Here is a 17,995-nt window from a genome sequence, read left to right on the forward strand (position 1 = left end):
CTACAAAAACATGGCCACTTTCTTCCAGACACAGCACCACTCTTGTCTCCAGTTCAGATGTGGTTTGCAATTAAAGGGGTTGTCCAGGAAAAAAAACCTTTTCCCCTATCCACAGGATAGAGGAAAAGTAAGAGATTACGGGGAGTCCGACCTCTGTACCCCCTTCTGATGTCTGTATTTGGTCCCGGTTTCTGTATTATGAATAGAGCCGCGCATACGGCACATGACTCGTAGCTCCATTCATTGCTATGGAGCGAGGAAAAGAGTTGAGTATGCGAGAAGATCGCTGTACTCAGCTCTTTTCGTCAGCTCTATAGGCACAAATAGAGCCACGGGTCACATGCCGTACCCACGACTCTATTACAAAGAAGCCGGGGACCGATACAGAGAACGCTGGGAGGTACAGAGGTCGAGGAGCTGTGGATAGGGGAAAATTTTTTTTTTTCCTGGAATACCTTTTACCTCCATTCACTTCAATGGAACGGAGTTGCAGAACCCCACCCAAGCTGGAGACAAGAGCGGGGCTGTCTCTGGAAGAAAGGGGCCATGTTTTTGTAGCGCTGGATAATCCATTGTCAGGCTGGAGTTTTGTTTAATGGTGCGTTTACATGAAACGATTATCGTTAGAACTTTCCCAATAACGATCACATTTGAGCTATAATCGGCTCATGTAAACACACTGAACGATCAAGCGACGAGCGAGAAATCATTCATTGTGATCTTTCAACATGTTCTCAAATCGTCATTGGTCGTTCGCTAAAAATTCGCAGATCGCTTCATGTAAACAGTCTTTCAATGATTCATCCTATGTGTGAGATGGGCTTAAGCGATCTAAAAAACGATCACAATAACGATTTTTCTAATGAATTTTCTAACAATTTTTCTTATGATTTATTTGTGTAAACGCTGATTGTTATAAAAACCAAATAGTTGCTTCAAAATCCTTAATGGATTGGGCGAATTATCGCTCCGTGTAAATGGACCATAAGTTAAGTCGGTGGACCATCCGACACTGCAATATCCACCTACGTCTCTGATGCTCGTCCTCCGCGATGCATCCGACCACTCAGCTGCAGCTCAGTCACATGGGAGGCAGGACGACACAAGTAATGGAACCAGCAGTTAGAACTCGGTGGGTATAGTAGCATAATGTGGCGTCACTTTCCAATTGGACCAGGTTTTCGCTGCAGTGGAGATCATGTGACCCGGCCTGCGCTATATGCAGCTGCTGCTGTCTGACTGCTTCTTGCCGTGGATGATAATGTGTTTGTGGTTTGGACGCCATTGGTCAGGTCATACTACCGCCAGAAACCCAAAGAACCTGAGTGCGTCATATGTGGCGGTAAATGGCTGCTGCAGTGTTACCGCCACTGGCCGCTACTCCCCTCAGTCTGTATGGGCTTTCCTATTGTCAGTGAGCACTGCAGCAGGCCCATAGAGAATGAATGCACGGTCTTCTCTGCTCTCTTTATAACATATAGGATTAACCCTTCGTCGACCGGGTGGCAATCCTGAGCCACCACAGATGGGAACATCAGACACAACCTTTATGCTTTATCTTTATGTATCCTCCACCACACCATAGTGGGGCCGGATCTCGCCAGGTCGACAGACGTGAACTGGGCCTCACCGCTCCCCTTTAAACGGTGAATAATTCCTGGCTTTCTCTGGTGTCACGTGCGCTGTTGCTATGCAGCCGCCTGCAGTTATTTTTAGCTGCATATTCTTGTAAATTATAATGCAAAAAAGGTAACAGCACATAGACATGATGGAGAAACACCGGGGCCGCTCATACCTTGTATATACTTTATATACCAGGGCACCATAGACAAGACCAAGGGGATTCCTGGGCTTCATCCTCTATGGGCGAAATGAATGATTATGTAAAATGTTTATTTCAATCTTATACTCAATATAAAAGGAGTCCGCTCTGATGCAGCCATAAAAGGGGCAGCTTTACCAACAGCTAGGGGGCGCACACTGGTGAGAAGTGGATGGACATCCCAGCAGGATTAAGCTGGGACCATACTGTCCTAAAATTAACCCTATGGTGACTGGGTGTATACCAGATGAGGATATATGGAGTGTGAGCTCAGCAGCCCAGCTCACTATATGTGGTGGGTGGTGACTGAGAACTGCACAGTGAATGGTGTAAATCCCCTGAAAATTAGCAGAATTTAATAAAAAAAAAATTCAATTCCATCCCCCCATTGCATTCTAGGTAAAAATCTCATTGATGATTAAAAAGTACCTAAAAATTATCCAGCAAAAAAAAAAAAAAAAAAGGTCCTTTTGTTTCTTGTTGAAATATTGTGGCTCTTAGAAATCGAGCAGCTAAAAGGAAATTTGGCTTTGTCCATAAGGGGTTAATAAGTGATTTTTATAAGTAGCTGCAAATCAGAGACATAACCTTAGTATGAGATGGAATGAGTATTGGCATAGCAACAGCGCCATCTAGTGACTACAGTAAGAGATGAATTCTGTGGAACGCAAGGTTACGCGTAACTACTCAGCCCTTTAAAGTAATAAAATCTGCTCTGATTGTATCTATGTCACCATCTCTGATCAGTCCCTCCAGGCTTCATCTCCCTGTCAGATACATAAAAAGCTTTATTGGGAAGAATGATGTATGTTTACAGTATGCTGCCTTGTGCTGAACAATGCCACAGGCTGAGGAGCAGGCAGTGAATACAGAAGCTTTTACAGACTTTTTATGTTTAAAGATAGTCTGCTGTGTAGAGCATTGTTCTGCAGCAGTGCTGGGGGAGGGGAGTAGGCAGGGTAAGAGGGCTGCAATAGAGAGCTAAGAGAAAGCAATATATTCTGCTCAACCCGGAAGCACAATGGTTGACTGACGTAGGAAGAGACCCGCAAATACACAAAAGGTTTTTGGTAATTTCAGGGGCAGGCCTAAAGGCAGTACTTGTATTTTTGTCCATAAAATATTTTATGGACCACAATGTATTTTGCACAGTAGCGGTTTCCTTTGTGGCATCCATCTATGATTGCTATTCTTGTTCAGTGAACACATTTGTGTGAAGTAAAAGAAGAAATAAATCAGGATCAGCGATTAAAGGAGAACTCTGTATGACTCTAAAAATCCAGAGAGGGCAGGGAATGGGGGGGGGGGGGACATAATAAAGAATCTATACTTACCTGTCTCAGGACCCCGCAGCGCAGTGTTACAGTGCTGCGGGGACCTGGGTATGTATAGATTCATTTTCATGTTCCGCCCACTCCCTGCCTTCCCTGGATTTTTCGATTTGTCCAAAGTTCCCTTTAATTTCTGAATTAAATGTGGCTGCTTAGAGGTAAGTGGAGATTATGTATATGTGCTCGGAGGTAAGTGGTGATGCTGTATGGCTGCTCGGAGGTAAGTGGTGATGCTGTTTTCGCGCTCATAGGTAAGTAGTGATGCTGTATTGCTGCTCAGAGGTAAGTGGTGATGCTGCATTGCTACATAGAGGTAAGTGGTGATGCTGTATTGCTGCTCGGAGGTAAGCAATGAAGCTGTATGACTGCTCAGAGGTAAGTGGTGACGCTGTATGACTGCTCAGGGGTAAATGGTGATGCTGTATGGCTGCTCAGAGGTAACTGGTGATGCTGTATGGCTGCTCAGGGGTAAGTGGTGATGCTGTATGGCGGCTCAGAGGTAAGTGGTGATGCTGTATGGCTGCTCAGAGGTAAGTGGTGATGCTGTATTGCTGCTCAGAGGTAAGTGGAGATGCTGTATTGCTGCTCAGAGGTAAGAGGAGATTCTGCATGGCTTAGAGGTAAGTGGTGATGCTGTATGGCTGCTCAGAGGTAAGTGGTGATGCTGTATGGCTGCTGAGGTAAGTGGTGATGCTGTATGGCTGCTCAGAGGTAAGTGGTGATGCTGTATGGCTGCTCAGAGGTAACTGGTGATGCTGTATGGCTGCTCAGAGGTAAGTGGTGATGCTGTATGGCTGCTCAGAGGTAAGTGGTGATGCTGTATGGATTGTTGCTTCTTTATAATCATATTCATTAGACAATGAGTTGTACAGTGTGTACCTCACTGCTCAGCGTACAGGATTATGGACCAATACCAAATATAAATCCACCATGTCTCCTGTTCACCCCATTACACATGACTGTTCCTCATCATATTCTATAAGTGAAGATAAGTCACTGCCGGATATTCCCCCCCCCCCCCCAAAATCTAAAGGATTAGGTTGAAACCTGCCCGATTTTTCTGCCCACCAACATTGAGAAAGAGTCGGAAGGCCTCCATACCCCTTAGACATTGGATGGTAACAAATCGTCGGGCTCTGTGACTTTGCACCAGTGTGTATGGGGGCTTTTCCTTAGGCCAAGTTCAGTCTAGTAAACAGTGTTGCGAGTCCACTGCAAAAAATCTCCAAATCCTGAATGTGACATGTAGATTTTTTTTTCAGGTTTATACATTGCAAAGCATAAAGTCCATATCATTACTGCAGCAGTGATGGAAGTCTGCAGCACATTCTGCTTCCCTTGCAGAATTGTTTCATTGCATGCGGGGGGAGTGGTGACCCATCTCCTTGTATCGTACTGTAATAATCTGCAGACAATCTCCAGACCCGGCCTCAGTGGAGGAAGCGATTCCATATTAAGTGGCTCCCGCTGAGTCTTCAGTTTTGAAGCAGTAACAGAGAAGATGGGTCGTTCTTCCCCCAGACCCCGAGAGCTGGCACGCTCCATCAGATCTGCAGCCATGAGAGGGAACAAAGCTGTGAGCGACAACTCCGCTCAGCACCACCGCCTCTGTAATCCTACTCACCGGAGGTCACAGGGGTGACGGCAGGTCTACACAATGGCTCAGACATGACTCAAGATCTCACCAAGTCATTTCTCTAGTGGAATTATAATATTCATCCTTTTAAAATGTTAGTAGCCATAGACTACAATATAAACAGTCCGCTGTGTGAAGCCCATGGAGGAGTCACATGTGGTGAGCAGCTTGGTGAGATAGTCTGCACAATGATCCCTCACTGCTGTCATAGGTAAAAGGGGAGATTTCACAGAGTAGCAGTAAGAGATGGGTATTGGCTTTCAGGCCAAGGGTGGTGTATTCTTGACACTGCGCAGTTTGTGACCTTATACACACTGTGTATGGCGAGTGGACAAATGGCGTCATTGTGGATAAGTGACATGAAGGTGCAGAGAGCGGATGACACTACAGTGGAGCAGCTCACCGCCACAATGGCCCAGGTGGCTACCAGACACGCAACACAACAGATCAATGATCCCTACTGTATATGGGGCTCCTGAACAGATGGATGGTCACTGCACCTCTCATAACCAAGTTGTATCTGCAGAAAAGGCTTCAGTATTCCTGGCAGCGTTAGGAACGGACTCCGCTGATCAGTTGTTTTCTCTGCTGGTTGGTAAAAGGTTGTCTTCTTCCATTATCGGTAAAGGAGTTGCTTCTCTGCTGGTTTTTAAAGGGTTTTCCTCCCTGCTGGCTGGTAAGGGTTGTCTTCTCTGCTGGTTGGTAAAGGACTGGCTTCTCTGATAGTTGGTAAAGGATTGGCTTCTCCACTGATCGGTAAGGGTTGTCTTCTCTGCAGGTCGGTAAAGGGTTGTCCTCCCTGCTGGCTGGTGAAGGGTATTTCTTCTTTGATAATTGGCAAAGGGTTGTCTTCTCTGATAATTGGTAAAGGGTTGTCTTCTCTGCTGGTTGGTAAAGTGTTGTATTCTCCACTGATCGGTAAAGGGTTGCCTTCTCTGCTGGCTGGTAAAGAATTGGCTTCTCTGATAGTTGGTAAAGGATTGGCTTCTCCTCTGATCGGTAAGGGTTGTCTTTTTTGATAGTTGGTAAAGGGTTGTCTTCTCTTATAGTTGGTAAAGGATTGGCTTCATTGATAGTTGGTAAAGGGTTGTCTTCTCTGCTAGTTGGTAAAGGATTGGCTTCATTGATAGTTGGTAAAGGGTTGTCTTCTCTGCTAGTTGATAAAGGTTGTCTTCTCCGATGAGTCACATCTTCTGCTTCATTAATCGGATGGACATTGACGTGTCAGGGGAGAAATATCCGAGAATAAACACCCTGCAGCTATTTCTGTAAGAACTGTACGGTCAGCACTGTAGCCTTGCAGTGCTGGGGTCCTGGGTTCAAATCAGAGGGCAACATCAGCAAAGAGTTTGTATGTCCTCTCCGTGTTTGTGTAGGTTTCTTCACACACCCAAAAAAACATACAGACTCGACAAACTATGTGAAGTGCTGCGGAATCAGTTGCCACTTTACAAATAAAAGCATTATTATTATTATTATTAACAATGGCCATGGGGTGGCGACAGGGCCAATCATAATTGGTGATACGACTGTACGTATTTCTGTTACCATTTAGGGTGCAATGGTGTCTATTGTGATTGCCAGCTACAGCCATGTATTACTTTATGATCAATTTTCATGAATTGTCTCCCACCACATTTCATTCATGTATACAAAGAGATCCTGGCACCTTATGAGGAGTATATATTATGACGTCACTGTGCAATGGCCTCTCTTCTTGTATTACTTTCTAGTGGAGAAAGGTTGCGAACCCGAAATTACTGCAGATTTCCTCATGTCTACTTGTTAGCTATGGGCGATGGGATTTGTACCTGGGGTCTGCACACTCATTCAATCCGTCTTTCAGTTTTCAATGTTTTTTTAGGACAATTCCTTTAAATTGACAACTCCAGGTGAATCGTGATTGCAGTTCTTTCTTTTTTTGTGATCTCCTGATAAGGCTAGGTGATTTGATTTTCTCTGCTTACACCGTACCTGTGGGACTACACCTATATAGACAGGTCTCTGAATCAGAACGTGATCAGAGCGTGATGGTCAGGAAGAAGGAAAGGAATGCTGGCAGCAGGCCAATGACCACAGCACCTTGAACTTACATTGCAGCCACAATACAGACGCAAGAGAGAGACACTGTTATATAAACAATTTATGGTAAACAACACGTTGTACCAGCCTGACTGCGCAGGACAGGAAACTCCTGACCATCTATGGATTGACCTATCAGAGGGTGATATGTATGTGTCTTGTGACTTGAAACCCCGCCTGTAATGAAAGTTTATATATTTCATGTGAATACACGGCACATGAGTAGTACCGCCCCATATTCTGTCTATTAAAGTTAACACAAAACAATAAAGGGGGCGCTTCCTAAACTTATGTTACCGATACGTACATCAGCTGTCTGTGTCTGTGATTTTAATTTGTAAGCAGAACTGCAGCTGCTAACTCTAATCTGGAACCATCCTATCCTGGGGAGTGTCTGGCTTCATAAAGTCTGGACAAAATTAAAAGTTAAACTTATCATCTTCTTACAGAATTTTAAGGGGAACACTAATTCATATATCCAAAAAAATTGAACCAGTAAGGCTGACAACGTGCCGCAAGATCCTATGTACATCAGTGTAAACACAGCCAGATGGGATTATGATTATTATTTAAGAATGGGGAAAAAACAAACAAAATTATTCATCCACAAAAAGTTTTTATTTCTAATGTGACATCCTTATTTCCCCGTCTCACAGTGACCGTGCTGTCAGGCAGCGTAAGGCCTCACTCCGGGACGTTGTCTGTAACCCAGGTCAGGTAAGGAGGGTTGCCCTGCTCTACGGGGACACTGATCACCTCACAGACTTCATATGGATGAACTGACCTGGAAAAACAAGACATGAAGATGTAAGTCCCTACCTCTGATATCACCATCTTCCTGTCATAAAGATACATATATATCTTAACTGGGACATTTAGGAAAGAATGAGGTGTGATCACAACATGCTGCCGCAGGCAGAGGAGCAGGCAGAGTGAATACAGTAGGTGCTGCGGATTTAGTGCCTGCAGAGCAACAGTCTGCTGTGTACTAAAATGTTCTACAACAGTTCTGGGAACTGGCAGGAGTGCTGTGGGAGGGGAATGAACAGGGTGGGAGGACTGTGGAGAGCGGAGGGAAAGCAATACATTCTATAAATTGTAGTACTCAGCAACTGCTGAACCAGGGAGTTGTGAAGAGATGGTAGGGACGGATTACATACCCACAAAACGATAGGATTTTTTTTGTGAACTGGAGCCAACAGGAAAGCAAATTGACGTCTTGAAAGAAGTCATCTACCATTAGTTAAAGGGGTACTCCAGCGAAAATGTTTTTCTTTCAAATCAACTGGTTTCAAAAAGTTATATAGTTTTGTAATTTACTTCTATTTAAAAATCTAAAGTCTCTGAGGACTTATCAGCTGCTGTATGTCCTGCTGCAGGAAGTGGTGTATTCTCTTCAGTTTGACCCAGTGCTCTTTGATGCCACCTCTGTCCAGAGCAGGAGAGATTTGGGGGATTTGCTGCTGCTCTGGACAGTTCCTGACATGGACAGAGGTGGCAGCAGAGAGCACTGGGTCAAACTGGAAAGAATACACCACTTCCTGAGTGGGCGTGACACATCCTTCCCGGCTGAGCGGCTTGACACGTCACAACGTCGCTTTGATCCACCCCTACCCGGCTATAGTTAAAAAACCTCTCCCATCCAGAGTACCCCTTAAATGGTGAACCAGTATCGTCTCCATAAACAGCTTTGAGAGCCCCCCCCCCGGTCAGTCACGTTGAGGACACACACAGAGCGGTGACACAGGGCCCCGGCTCTTCTCACCTGACATATTCCGTTAGCGCTGGGACCTTGGAGGATCTGGTCTTAATCATCTGTAACGAGACAGGGAACAAGGAGGTGCAAATGACTTACAAGACGGTGATTATTGATCTCAGGAAGGTGACACAAAGTGTTAGCGGAGGCTCCGAGATGGAGACAGGTGCTGTGTAACCTGATGACTTCCATTACTGAGAATGACCGATATCCAGGAGTTATGGGACATACTGCAGTAATGGAGCCCCCCACCCCTATAGACATCGATATATCTATCACAGCTCTCCTGAAGCCGGGATATGGGGAGCTGTCTGCAGGGTCTGTGGCCTATAACATGGAGGACGGCTCACCAGCAATGTCTCATCATCCTCTTCAATCTTGCCTTTCCATTCATATCTGGTGGAGACAGAAAAGAGACAGTGTTAGTGGAATACAAAGCCACAGCTTCCCTAGAACTACAACTCCCAGCGGGACAATTAAAGGGGAACTCTAAAAATTTTTCTATAAAATCAACTGGTGTCAGAAAGTTATATAGATTTGTAATTTACTTCTATTTAAAAATCTCTAGTCTTCCAGTACTTATCAGCTGCTGTGTGCCCTGCAGGAAGTGGTGTATTCTCTCCAGTCTGACACAGTGCTCTCTGCTGCCACCTCTGTCCATGTCAGGAACTGTGCAGAGCAGAAGAGGTTTTCTATGGGGATTTGCTACTGATCTGGACAGTTCCTGACATAGACAGAGGCGGCAGCAGAGAGCACTGTGTCAGACTGGACAGAATACACCACTTCCTGCAGGACGTACAGCAGCTGGTAAGTACTGGAAGACTGGAGATATTTATATCAGTATATATCAGTATAACTTTGTGACACCAGTTGATTTGAAATAATTCCCCCCGCTGTATAACCCCTTTAAACATGGCGATGACAGACACACAATGAGATACACATAGAGGAGCATGCGGGTAACAGGGATATGGGTGCAGGCCGGACACACCATGGCTGGTCTCATAGCTCACATGGAGGTGATCTTTGGGATGATGTTCACACAGGCCGCCAGCTTCCGCTCCACCAGACCCCTGTGCAGAAATAAGATGTACAGAAATTCACAATGAACATCATGGCTGCCCACAAGAAAGACAATGGTGAGGACACAAGAGAGATTGGTAATATATATATTTTATAGGAACCCTACACTATCACTACAGGGAAATCAAGGGCATCTGTCCTCTAAATATTCATTTACCGAGAAGGTTTACTGCTACATACTTGTTATGGCTCCCCCTGCTGTTTATTGCATTCCCTACAGAACGTCCACCTAGTCAGTGTTGGTGGTCGCACATGCTCCGTTGCCCTCTCTGGATCATTTTGTACATAGTAGCGGAGTAAACCCAGGAGGAAGGGGATACTGCAAGGAATAACAGCAAGGGGCGCCATAGAATGTATGTAACCGCAATGTCTAGACATAAGGGGGGAGATTTATCAAACATGGTGTAAAGTGAAACTGGTTCAGTTGCCCCCAGCAACCAATCAGATTCCACCTTTCATTTTCCAAAGAGTCTGTGAGGAATGAAAAGTGGAATCTGATTGGTTGCTAGGGGCGACTGGGCCAGTTTCACTTTACACCATGTTTGATAAATCTCCCCCAGGGAGTGTATATAAAAAAAATTACAAAAACAATATTATGTTTTGTAAAATCCAACAGCAATAAGTTGTATTTCTTGCGTGGACTGATGACAGGACCCGGTGCATGATGACTGGGGAGACAACTACCGGCTCTACCTCATTTATATGAATAGAGGTGATGTAACGTCCATCTCCTCTGTATACTGTCAATCTTACCTGGCTATCTTTTTGGCGACGGTGACATCAGGACAGCTGACATAGGCGGCGGAGACGGTTCCTGATTTATACGCTTCTGACGCCATTAAGAACGCTCGCAGTCCTACAGTCCTCAGCAGCGGAGGGCTCATATATAGCACGGCAGCCTGTAAGGGGAGGGGCAGTGAGGGGATACCGGCAATAGAAGTATATGACGTCTAAGACAGGACTACACCGCACTACATCGTCTCAGCGCAGGCTGTGTCGTTATAATCGCAGGACCAGGATCACAGAATGGCCAAGCTGAGGAACACAGCCGTCCCATGATAAAACTTCCTGTCACACAGTCTAGAGATGTATGGACAGATGCATCATTGTGTTTGCGCTACAATTTTGGATAATAACAAGCTTTTGCGCATAGCGTACCAAATTGTGCTAGATTTATAAAGGTGTTTGTGCTGTTTTTGAGGAGTTTGCGCCATTTCTCATTTTCTACCCTCGAAGGGGGTGTGGTTCCTTATTAGCTATGTTGTTAGCGAAATTTATTGGGGGAGATTTATCAAACATGGTGTAAAGTGAAACTGGCCCAGTTGTCCCTAGCAACCAATCAGATTCCACCTTTCATTCCTCACAGACTCTTTGGAAAATGAAAGGTGGAATCTGATTGGTTGCCGGGGGCAACTGAGCCAGTTTCACTTTACACCATGTCTGATAAATCTCCCCCATTATGTGTGATTTCTATGTTTGTGTAGCAGTACTCCACTTTTTTTTAGCACTAGATTTATCAATGCACTTGCGTCTAATGATAATTTTGGCGCAACAACCGTAACCCATAAAAAGTACCACCTGCTCAAAAAATTGCGCACACGATGCATCTGCCCTTGGGGACATTGAGCTTCTTGATCCTATGGCAAAGCTGAACGCCGTCAAAGTCAGGGTCCTTTTAGACAAAGGGATTTTTAACGATTAACGGCATTGTTTACGAGTCCCCCATATTACGCAGATCGAGAGTTGTTAGTTACGATTGTTACTACCATCGTCTATTCCATCTGATCGCAGTAAATGAAGGAACGATGTGGAATTAGGGTCCATTTACACAGAAAGATTATCTGACAGATTATCTGCCAAAGATTTGAAGCCAAAGCCAGGAATGGATTTGAAAAGAGGAGAAACCTCAGGCTTTCCTTTATGACCTGATCTCTGTTTATAGTCTGTTTCTGGCTTTGGCTTCAAATCTTTGGCAGATAATCTGTCAGATAATCTTTCTGTGTAAATGGACCCTTACACTGAACGATTAGTGAACAAACTTCGGATTACAGCGAACAATTAACTGGTTTTGGTGTCAGCGCCAAGCTAATGCTGGGTTTACACGTAGCGATAATTCGCCGTTCATACGATTAACAAATTCGAAGTAACGATTTTTTAAAATAATTTTTATATATCGCACGGAAAAATTGTTTTGCGATCGCTTAAGTCTATCTCGCATATAGGTTAAATCAGCGAACGACTGTTTATTGCTAATTTTTTGCGAATGACCAACGACGATTTGCAAACATGTTCAAAGATCAAAACGAACGATTTCTCGCTCGTTGCTTGATCGTTCACTGCGTTTACACGTACGATTATCGTTCGAATTCAATCATTATCGTGCAAATTGCAGCATAACAATGATCAATTTCTCGATGGTCGTTTGATCGTTGCTGCATTAACACAGAATAATTATCATTTAAATTTGACCGACAAACAATAATTCGCATGATAATCGTCCTGTGTGATAAGGCCCTAGAGGACAGACAGTGTTGTCATAGGGACACCATAGTAGATCGCCTTCAGGTTTTGATTCTGTGATCTCACAAACAGAAAATATAAAAGAAAAAAGGCATAGAAGCCATAGAAGTATCTAGATTTCTCCTAGAACAGCGCCCCTCCTGTTCACGAGAGTGTCTCTGGTACTGCATTTATTGGAATGGGACTTAGTTGTAATACCAGGCATAGACTATGGAAACAAATAAAACATAAAAAATGTTTTTTTTTCATAATTGCAAAAGTCTTAGAGTAATACTTACAAATCCCGCTATTAGCAGCGCCCCAAGTTTTAGAGAGGAAGAAACCGGATACATACACAGACCTACGGGACAAGACACATGAGCTTCTAGAGGCAGCAGCATTAGCCCAGGTTGTATATAGTACTACAGACAGGGCAAATGAAGTTAATGGAGCCAAGTTGTAATACCGCTCATAGGCTGAGGTAAAGGGTGGCAGTGTTTGGGATGAAAACCTAAATAACCCCTTTAAAGGGATTGTCTGGTGCAATAATATCTCTATAATGTTTTATGCCACCAAGACAACCCCTTTAAGGGGTGTGCCCACCTCTAAATTATATCACTGTGTACATATATTACATAACTTATCCTGTCGTAGCAGATAGGGGGCGTTATCTTTTTACTGTTGTACAAGATATTAGGCACTGTCATGGCATCTGTGGGTTATCATTTATCATTTTTTCTCAAATACACCCTAATAAAAAGGTTGTAACGGCTCAGGACAGGAGGGGGCGGGGCATTGTAAGTATAATGGCTCAGGACAGGAGGGGGCGGGGCATTGTAAGTGTAATGGCTCAGGACAGGAGGGGGCAGGGCATTGTAACTGTAATGGCTCAGGATAGGAGGGGGCGGGGCATTGTAACTAATCACTCACGACAGGAGGGGGCGGGGCATTGTAACTGTAATCACTCAGGACAGGAGGGGGCGGGGCATTGTAACTAATTACTCAGGACAGGAGGGGGCGGGGCATTGTAACTAATGGCTCAGGACAGGAGGGGCGGGGCATTGTAACTAATGGCTCAGGACAGGAGGGGGCGGGGCATTGTAACTAATAGCTCAGGACAGGAGGGGCGTGGCATTGTAACTAATCACTCAGGACAGGAGGAGGCATGGCATTGTAACTAATCACTCAGAATGGGAGGGGTGTGGCATTGTGACTAATCGCTCATGATGGGAGGGGGCGTGGCATTGTGACTAAGCGCTCATGATGGGAGGGGGCGTGGCATTGTGACCGATCGCTCATAATGGGCGGGGCGTGGTATTGTGACTGATCGTTCATGATGGGAGGGTGCGTAACATTGTGACTGATCGCTCATGATAGGAGGGGGCGTGGCATTGTGACCGATCGCTCATGATGGGCGGGACGTGGCATTGTGACTGATAGCTCATGATAGGAGGGGGTGTGGCATTGTGACTGATCGCTCATGATGGGAGGGGGCGTGGCATTGTGACTGATCGCTCATGATAGGAGGGGGCGTGGCATTGTGACTGATCGCTCATGATGGGCGGGGCGTGGTATTGTGACTGACCGCTCATGATGGGAGGGGGCGTGGCATTGTGACTGATCGCTGATGATGGGCGGGGCGTGGTATTGTGACTGATCGCTCATGATGGGAGAGGGGGGGTGTTATTGTGACTGCTCATGATGGGAGGGGGCGTGGTATTGTGACTGCTCATGATGGGAGGGGGCGTGGTATTGTGACTGCTCATGATGGGAGGGGGCGTGGTATTGTGGCTGATCGCTCGCTGTCAGTGGGTAACATAGTCATGTTTGCTGTAAATAAACCTTATTTTATCCATTGTGCTGAATCACAGAGCGCTCAGGAGAACAGCAGCAGAATGCTATTGTCCTGACCGGTGTGTGAGGACCTGGAGACCTGACACGTTCTCTCTAAAGTCATTGTCTTTAGGAAAAAACTTTTGTCTTGTCAAAATTTTTGATTGATCCAGCTCTGACTGTTCACACCCGTACTGATTGTTAGAATGAGTCTGGAGGAGACAGCGCTCAGCGTATTCCTCTCCAGGCTCTGTGTGTCATGTGATCAGTCCGCCCTCTCCACGCTCATTCTTACAATTGTTCAGGGTGTGAACACTCAGACCCCGACCAATCAAAAGTCTCTCTTGACATGTGAAAAGTTTTTCATGACGACAGAAACACTTTAAATTCCGCCTCCACTTCTTGCCTTCATTTCTTTTAAATATTAAAAATAAATAAAATGTTAATAACTTTCCTCAGTGTCCTAGTCGCTATGAGGAGCGCAGATCTTACTATGCGTGGATTATGGGGATTTGCTCAGATCTGCCTTAGGACTGTAACCCTCCCCCCCCCAATAAAAAAAATCTTAAAAAATTTGACAAAAAAGAAAAAACAAACTGCTGCTCAGGTGACATTCACATCTGCATCAGGGGCCTCCAGTGTAGACTTGTGCAGTCTGCGTGCAGTATAGCAGAGAGCAGTCTATGTGGCCGGGCAGGGGATGGCGCCTGTACACTGAATGTAGTAGGATTTAATGTGTTATGTGTATCCTGTAATATTAGTGTGACTAGCAGCAGCGACACACACACCTGCAAGGGCCATAATAGAAGAGGCGATGGTGGCCCCATCAATAATGTAAACAAGTGCCGATCTGCTAGACCAGTGTTCATTTACTGGGCCTACTACACTCGACGATCGCTTAGCAAGGTCTGTGTGTGTATATATAAATGTCCTTATTTTTGAAGGAAGAGCACTGTACTTTTCAATGAAGATAACTTTAAACTAGTCCTAACTTTAAACAAATACACTCTATACATTGCTAATGTGGTAAATGACTATTCTAGCTGCAAATGTCTGGTTTTTGGTGCAATATCTACAGAGGTGTATAGAGGCCCATTTCCAGCAACTATCACTCCAGTGTTCTAATGGTACAATGTGTTTGCTCATTGGCTCAGAAGGCTAATTGATGATTAGAAAACCCTTGTGCAATCATGTTCACACATCTGAAAACAGTGTAGCCCGTTACAGAAGCTACAAAACTGACCTTCCTTTGAGCAGATTAAGTTTCTGGAGCATCACATTTGTGGGGTCAATTAAACGTTCAAAATGGCCAGAAAAAGAGAACTTTCATCTGAAACTCGACAGTCTATTCTTGTGCTTAGAAATGAAGGCTATTCCATGCGAGAAATTGCTAAGAAATTGAAGATTTCCTACAACGGTGTGTACTACTCCCTTCAGGGGACAACACAAACAGGCTCTAAAAGAAGAAAAAGTAGAAGTAGAAAAAGAAGTGGGAGGCCGCGTTGCACAACTAAGCAAGAAGATAAGCACATTAGAGTCTCTAGTTTGAGAAACAGACGCCTCACAAGTCCCCAACTGGCATCTTCATTATATAGTACCCGCAAAACACCAGTGTCACCATCTACAGGGAAGAGGCGGCTGCCGGATTTTGGGCTTCAGGGCAGAGTGGCAAAGAAAAAGCCATATCTGAGACTGGCCAATAAAAGAAAAAGATTAAGATGGGCAAAAGAACACAGACATTGGACAGAGGAAGACTGGAAAAAAGTGTTGTGGACGGATGAATCCAAGTTTGAGGTGTTTGGATGACAAAGAAGAACGTTTGTGAGACGCAGAAGAAATGAGAAGATGCTGGAAGAATGCCTGACGCCATCTGTTATACATGGTGGAGGTCATGTGATGGTCTGGGGTTGGTGCTGGTAAGGTGGGAGATTTGTACAGGGTAAAAGGGATTGTGAATAAGGAATTCTATCACTCTGCACCGCCATGCCATACCCAGTGGGCAGCGCCTGATTGGAGCCAATTTCATCCTACAACAGGACAATGACCCTAAACACACCTCCAAATTGTGCAAGAACTATTTCCAGCAGAAGCAGCAGCTGGTATTCTATCGGTAATGGAGTGGCCAGCGCAGTCACCAGATCTGAACCCCATTGAGCTGTTGTGGGAGCAGCTGGACCGTATGGTACACCAGAAGTGCCCATCCAACCAATCCAACATGTGGGAGCTGCTTCTAGAAGCGTGGGGGGCAATTTCTCCAGCTTACCCCAACAGATTAATAGCTAGAATGCCAAAGGTGTGCAATGCTGGAATTGCTGCAAAAGGTGGATTCTGTGACGAAAGCGAAGTGTGATGTAAGAACAATGTTATTTCACATACAAATCATTATTTCTAACCTTGTCAATGTCTTGTCTCTATTTTCTATTCATTTCACAAAGTTTGGTGGTGAAGAAGTGTGACTTTTCATGGAAAACACAAAATTGTTTGGGTGACCCCCAAACTTTTGAACGGTAGTATACAAACATCCACGCATATATATATATTGTTGCCGATGTCCGTGCAGCTCTTGCCCTAAAATCTTCTACAAAACCTTCCCACACTCCCGGTCTTCTCCCGCCCCCTGCTGCCTCCCCAGCGCCGCCGCTCCATCATGTCCCGCTCAGCCAATCAGTGCGCTGCAGCAGGGCAGCGCACTGATTGGCTGAGCGGGACGTTCCGGGAACCCCCAAAGCCGGAGCGTGGAGAAGGTATATGCTCTGGCGGCGGGGGGGGGGGATACATACATACTCACAGTGGGATGTCCATTGTGTTTGTACCCTTAAAGTGACTGTAACACCAGGCCCAGGCTGAAGCACTGGAGGTGGCTGACCCACCCTTAGTGGGAAGAAACTCCAGCCCCTCCAGGATGTGACTCCATTAGAATCAATGGAACCCTATCATAGAGGGGCGGGGGTTTCCTTCCACTAAGGGTGGGTCGGCCGCCCCAGTGGTTCAGCCTGGGCCTGGTGGTACACTCACTTTAAAGGGAAGCAATCTGCAGGATTCTGCCATGCGAGGCCGGGAGAGGGGCGGCTACTAGTGATCTAGGAGGTGAGCCTGGTGTGACTAGTCACTGCTCTCTCAGTGTGCAGTGTGGGGATGAGGCCACTAATGGGTCTCATCCCCGCACTGCCCCAAAAGGATCCTCAGGTGCAGGTGTGACCCCGGCCTTAGAAGTTATTTTTCACATTTTCTAGAATTTTTTATTTTTTTTTAGGGGCCAGACCAGTTCTGAAGTGAATCTGAGGGGCCTAAAGGTCAGAAAGCCCCATAAATCTTCACCCATCGTAGTAAGCAACACGAGGGAATGAGCGCTTGTAAAGGGTTAAACAAAAAAAGGTGCCACCCCAACCTATGACTCCCCAGCTGCTGCAATGCATGATGGGAGTTGTAGTTCTGCAATACCTGGAGAGCCCCAGGTTGTAGTTTCACCAAAGCAAGAGAACAATATTATGAGGGCATGCTGGGAGTTGTAGTTGTATTTGCACTGGCTTAAAGGGAAAAGCCATAACCTCCTGCTCCCTGCAATAAGCTTCACACTCTCCAGAGCCTTTAATTAGGGTTATTTCTAAGAACTACAACTCTCAGCATACCAGTGCATCCCTACAACTCCTAGTGGATCTCTATTTGGAGAACTACATGTCCCAGCCTGCTCGCATCCCCTGCAGTCCTCCCCCAGCCCCTGCCATGCTCACAGTTACCGTGCAGCAGCCGCAGACAGCCCCTGACCTCTCACCCGGATGTTCTTATTAATAACAACTCCACATTTTACATTTTTTTTACATTTTGCCACAACAAACATGGCGCCTCCCGTCGCACTAGACACTGCCTTCCACCCCCACTTCCGGTTGGCTACTTCCGCCCCTCACAGTATGGCGCCCGCAACGTTTCTATAGGAACGAGTACTCTGTCTTCCC

General features: G+C 45.5%; 1 protein-coding gene across 3 annotated transcripts; it reads right to left on the minus strand.

Moving 5' to 3' along the window:
• Nucleotides 1-7,467: 7,467 nt before the first annotated feature.
• On the minus strand, nt 7,468-17,859 carry CUTA (cutA divalent cation tolerance homolog). Of its 3 annotated transcripts, none has more exons than XM_069985482.1 (7): nt 17,780-17,859; nt 12,509-12,570; nt 10,464-10,609; nt 9,641-9,700; nt 8,978-9,023; nt 8,637-8,686; nt 7,468-7,655 (listed from the first exon to the last, which is right to left on the minus strand). In XM_069985482.1, exons 2-7 carry the CDS (start codon nt 12,560-12,562, stop codon nt 7,556-7,558), a joined length of 456 nt encoding a protein of 151 aa, XP_069841583.1. In that variant the 5' UTR covers nt 12,563-12,570; nt 17,780-17,859; the 3' UTR covers nt 7,468-7,555. The 3 variants fall into 3 exon arrangements, with proteins under 3 accessions (XP_069841583.1, XP_069841584.1, XP_069841585.1); XM_069985483.1 differs by having other exon boundaries at nt 17,774-17,845; XM_069985484.1 differs by lacking the exon at nt 17,780-17,859 and adding an exon at nt 16,436-16,622.
• Between the last annotated feature and the right edge of the window lie 136 nt (nt 17,860-17,995).

This window comes from Dendropsophus ebraccatus, chromosome 10 (assembly GCF_027789765.1).
Source record: "Dendropsophus ebraccatus isolate aDenEbr1 chromosome 10, aDenEbr1.pat, whole genome shotgun sequence".
NCBI lineage: Eukaryota > Metazoa > Chordata > Amphibia > Anura > Hylidae > Dendropsophus > Dendropsophus ebraccatus.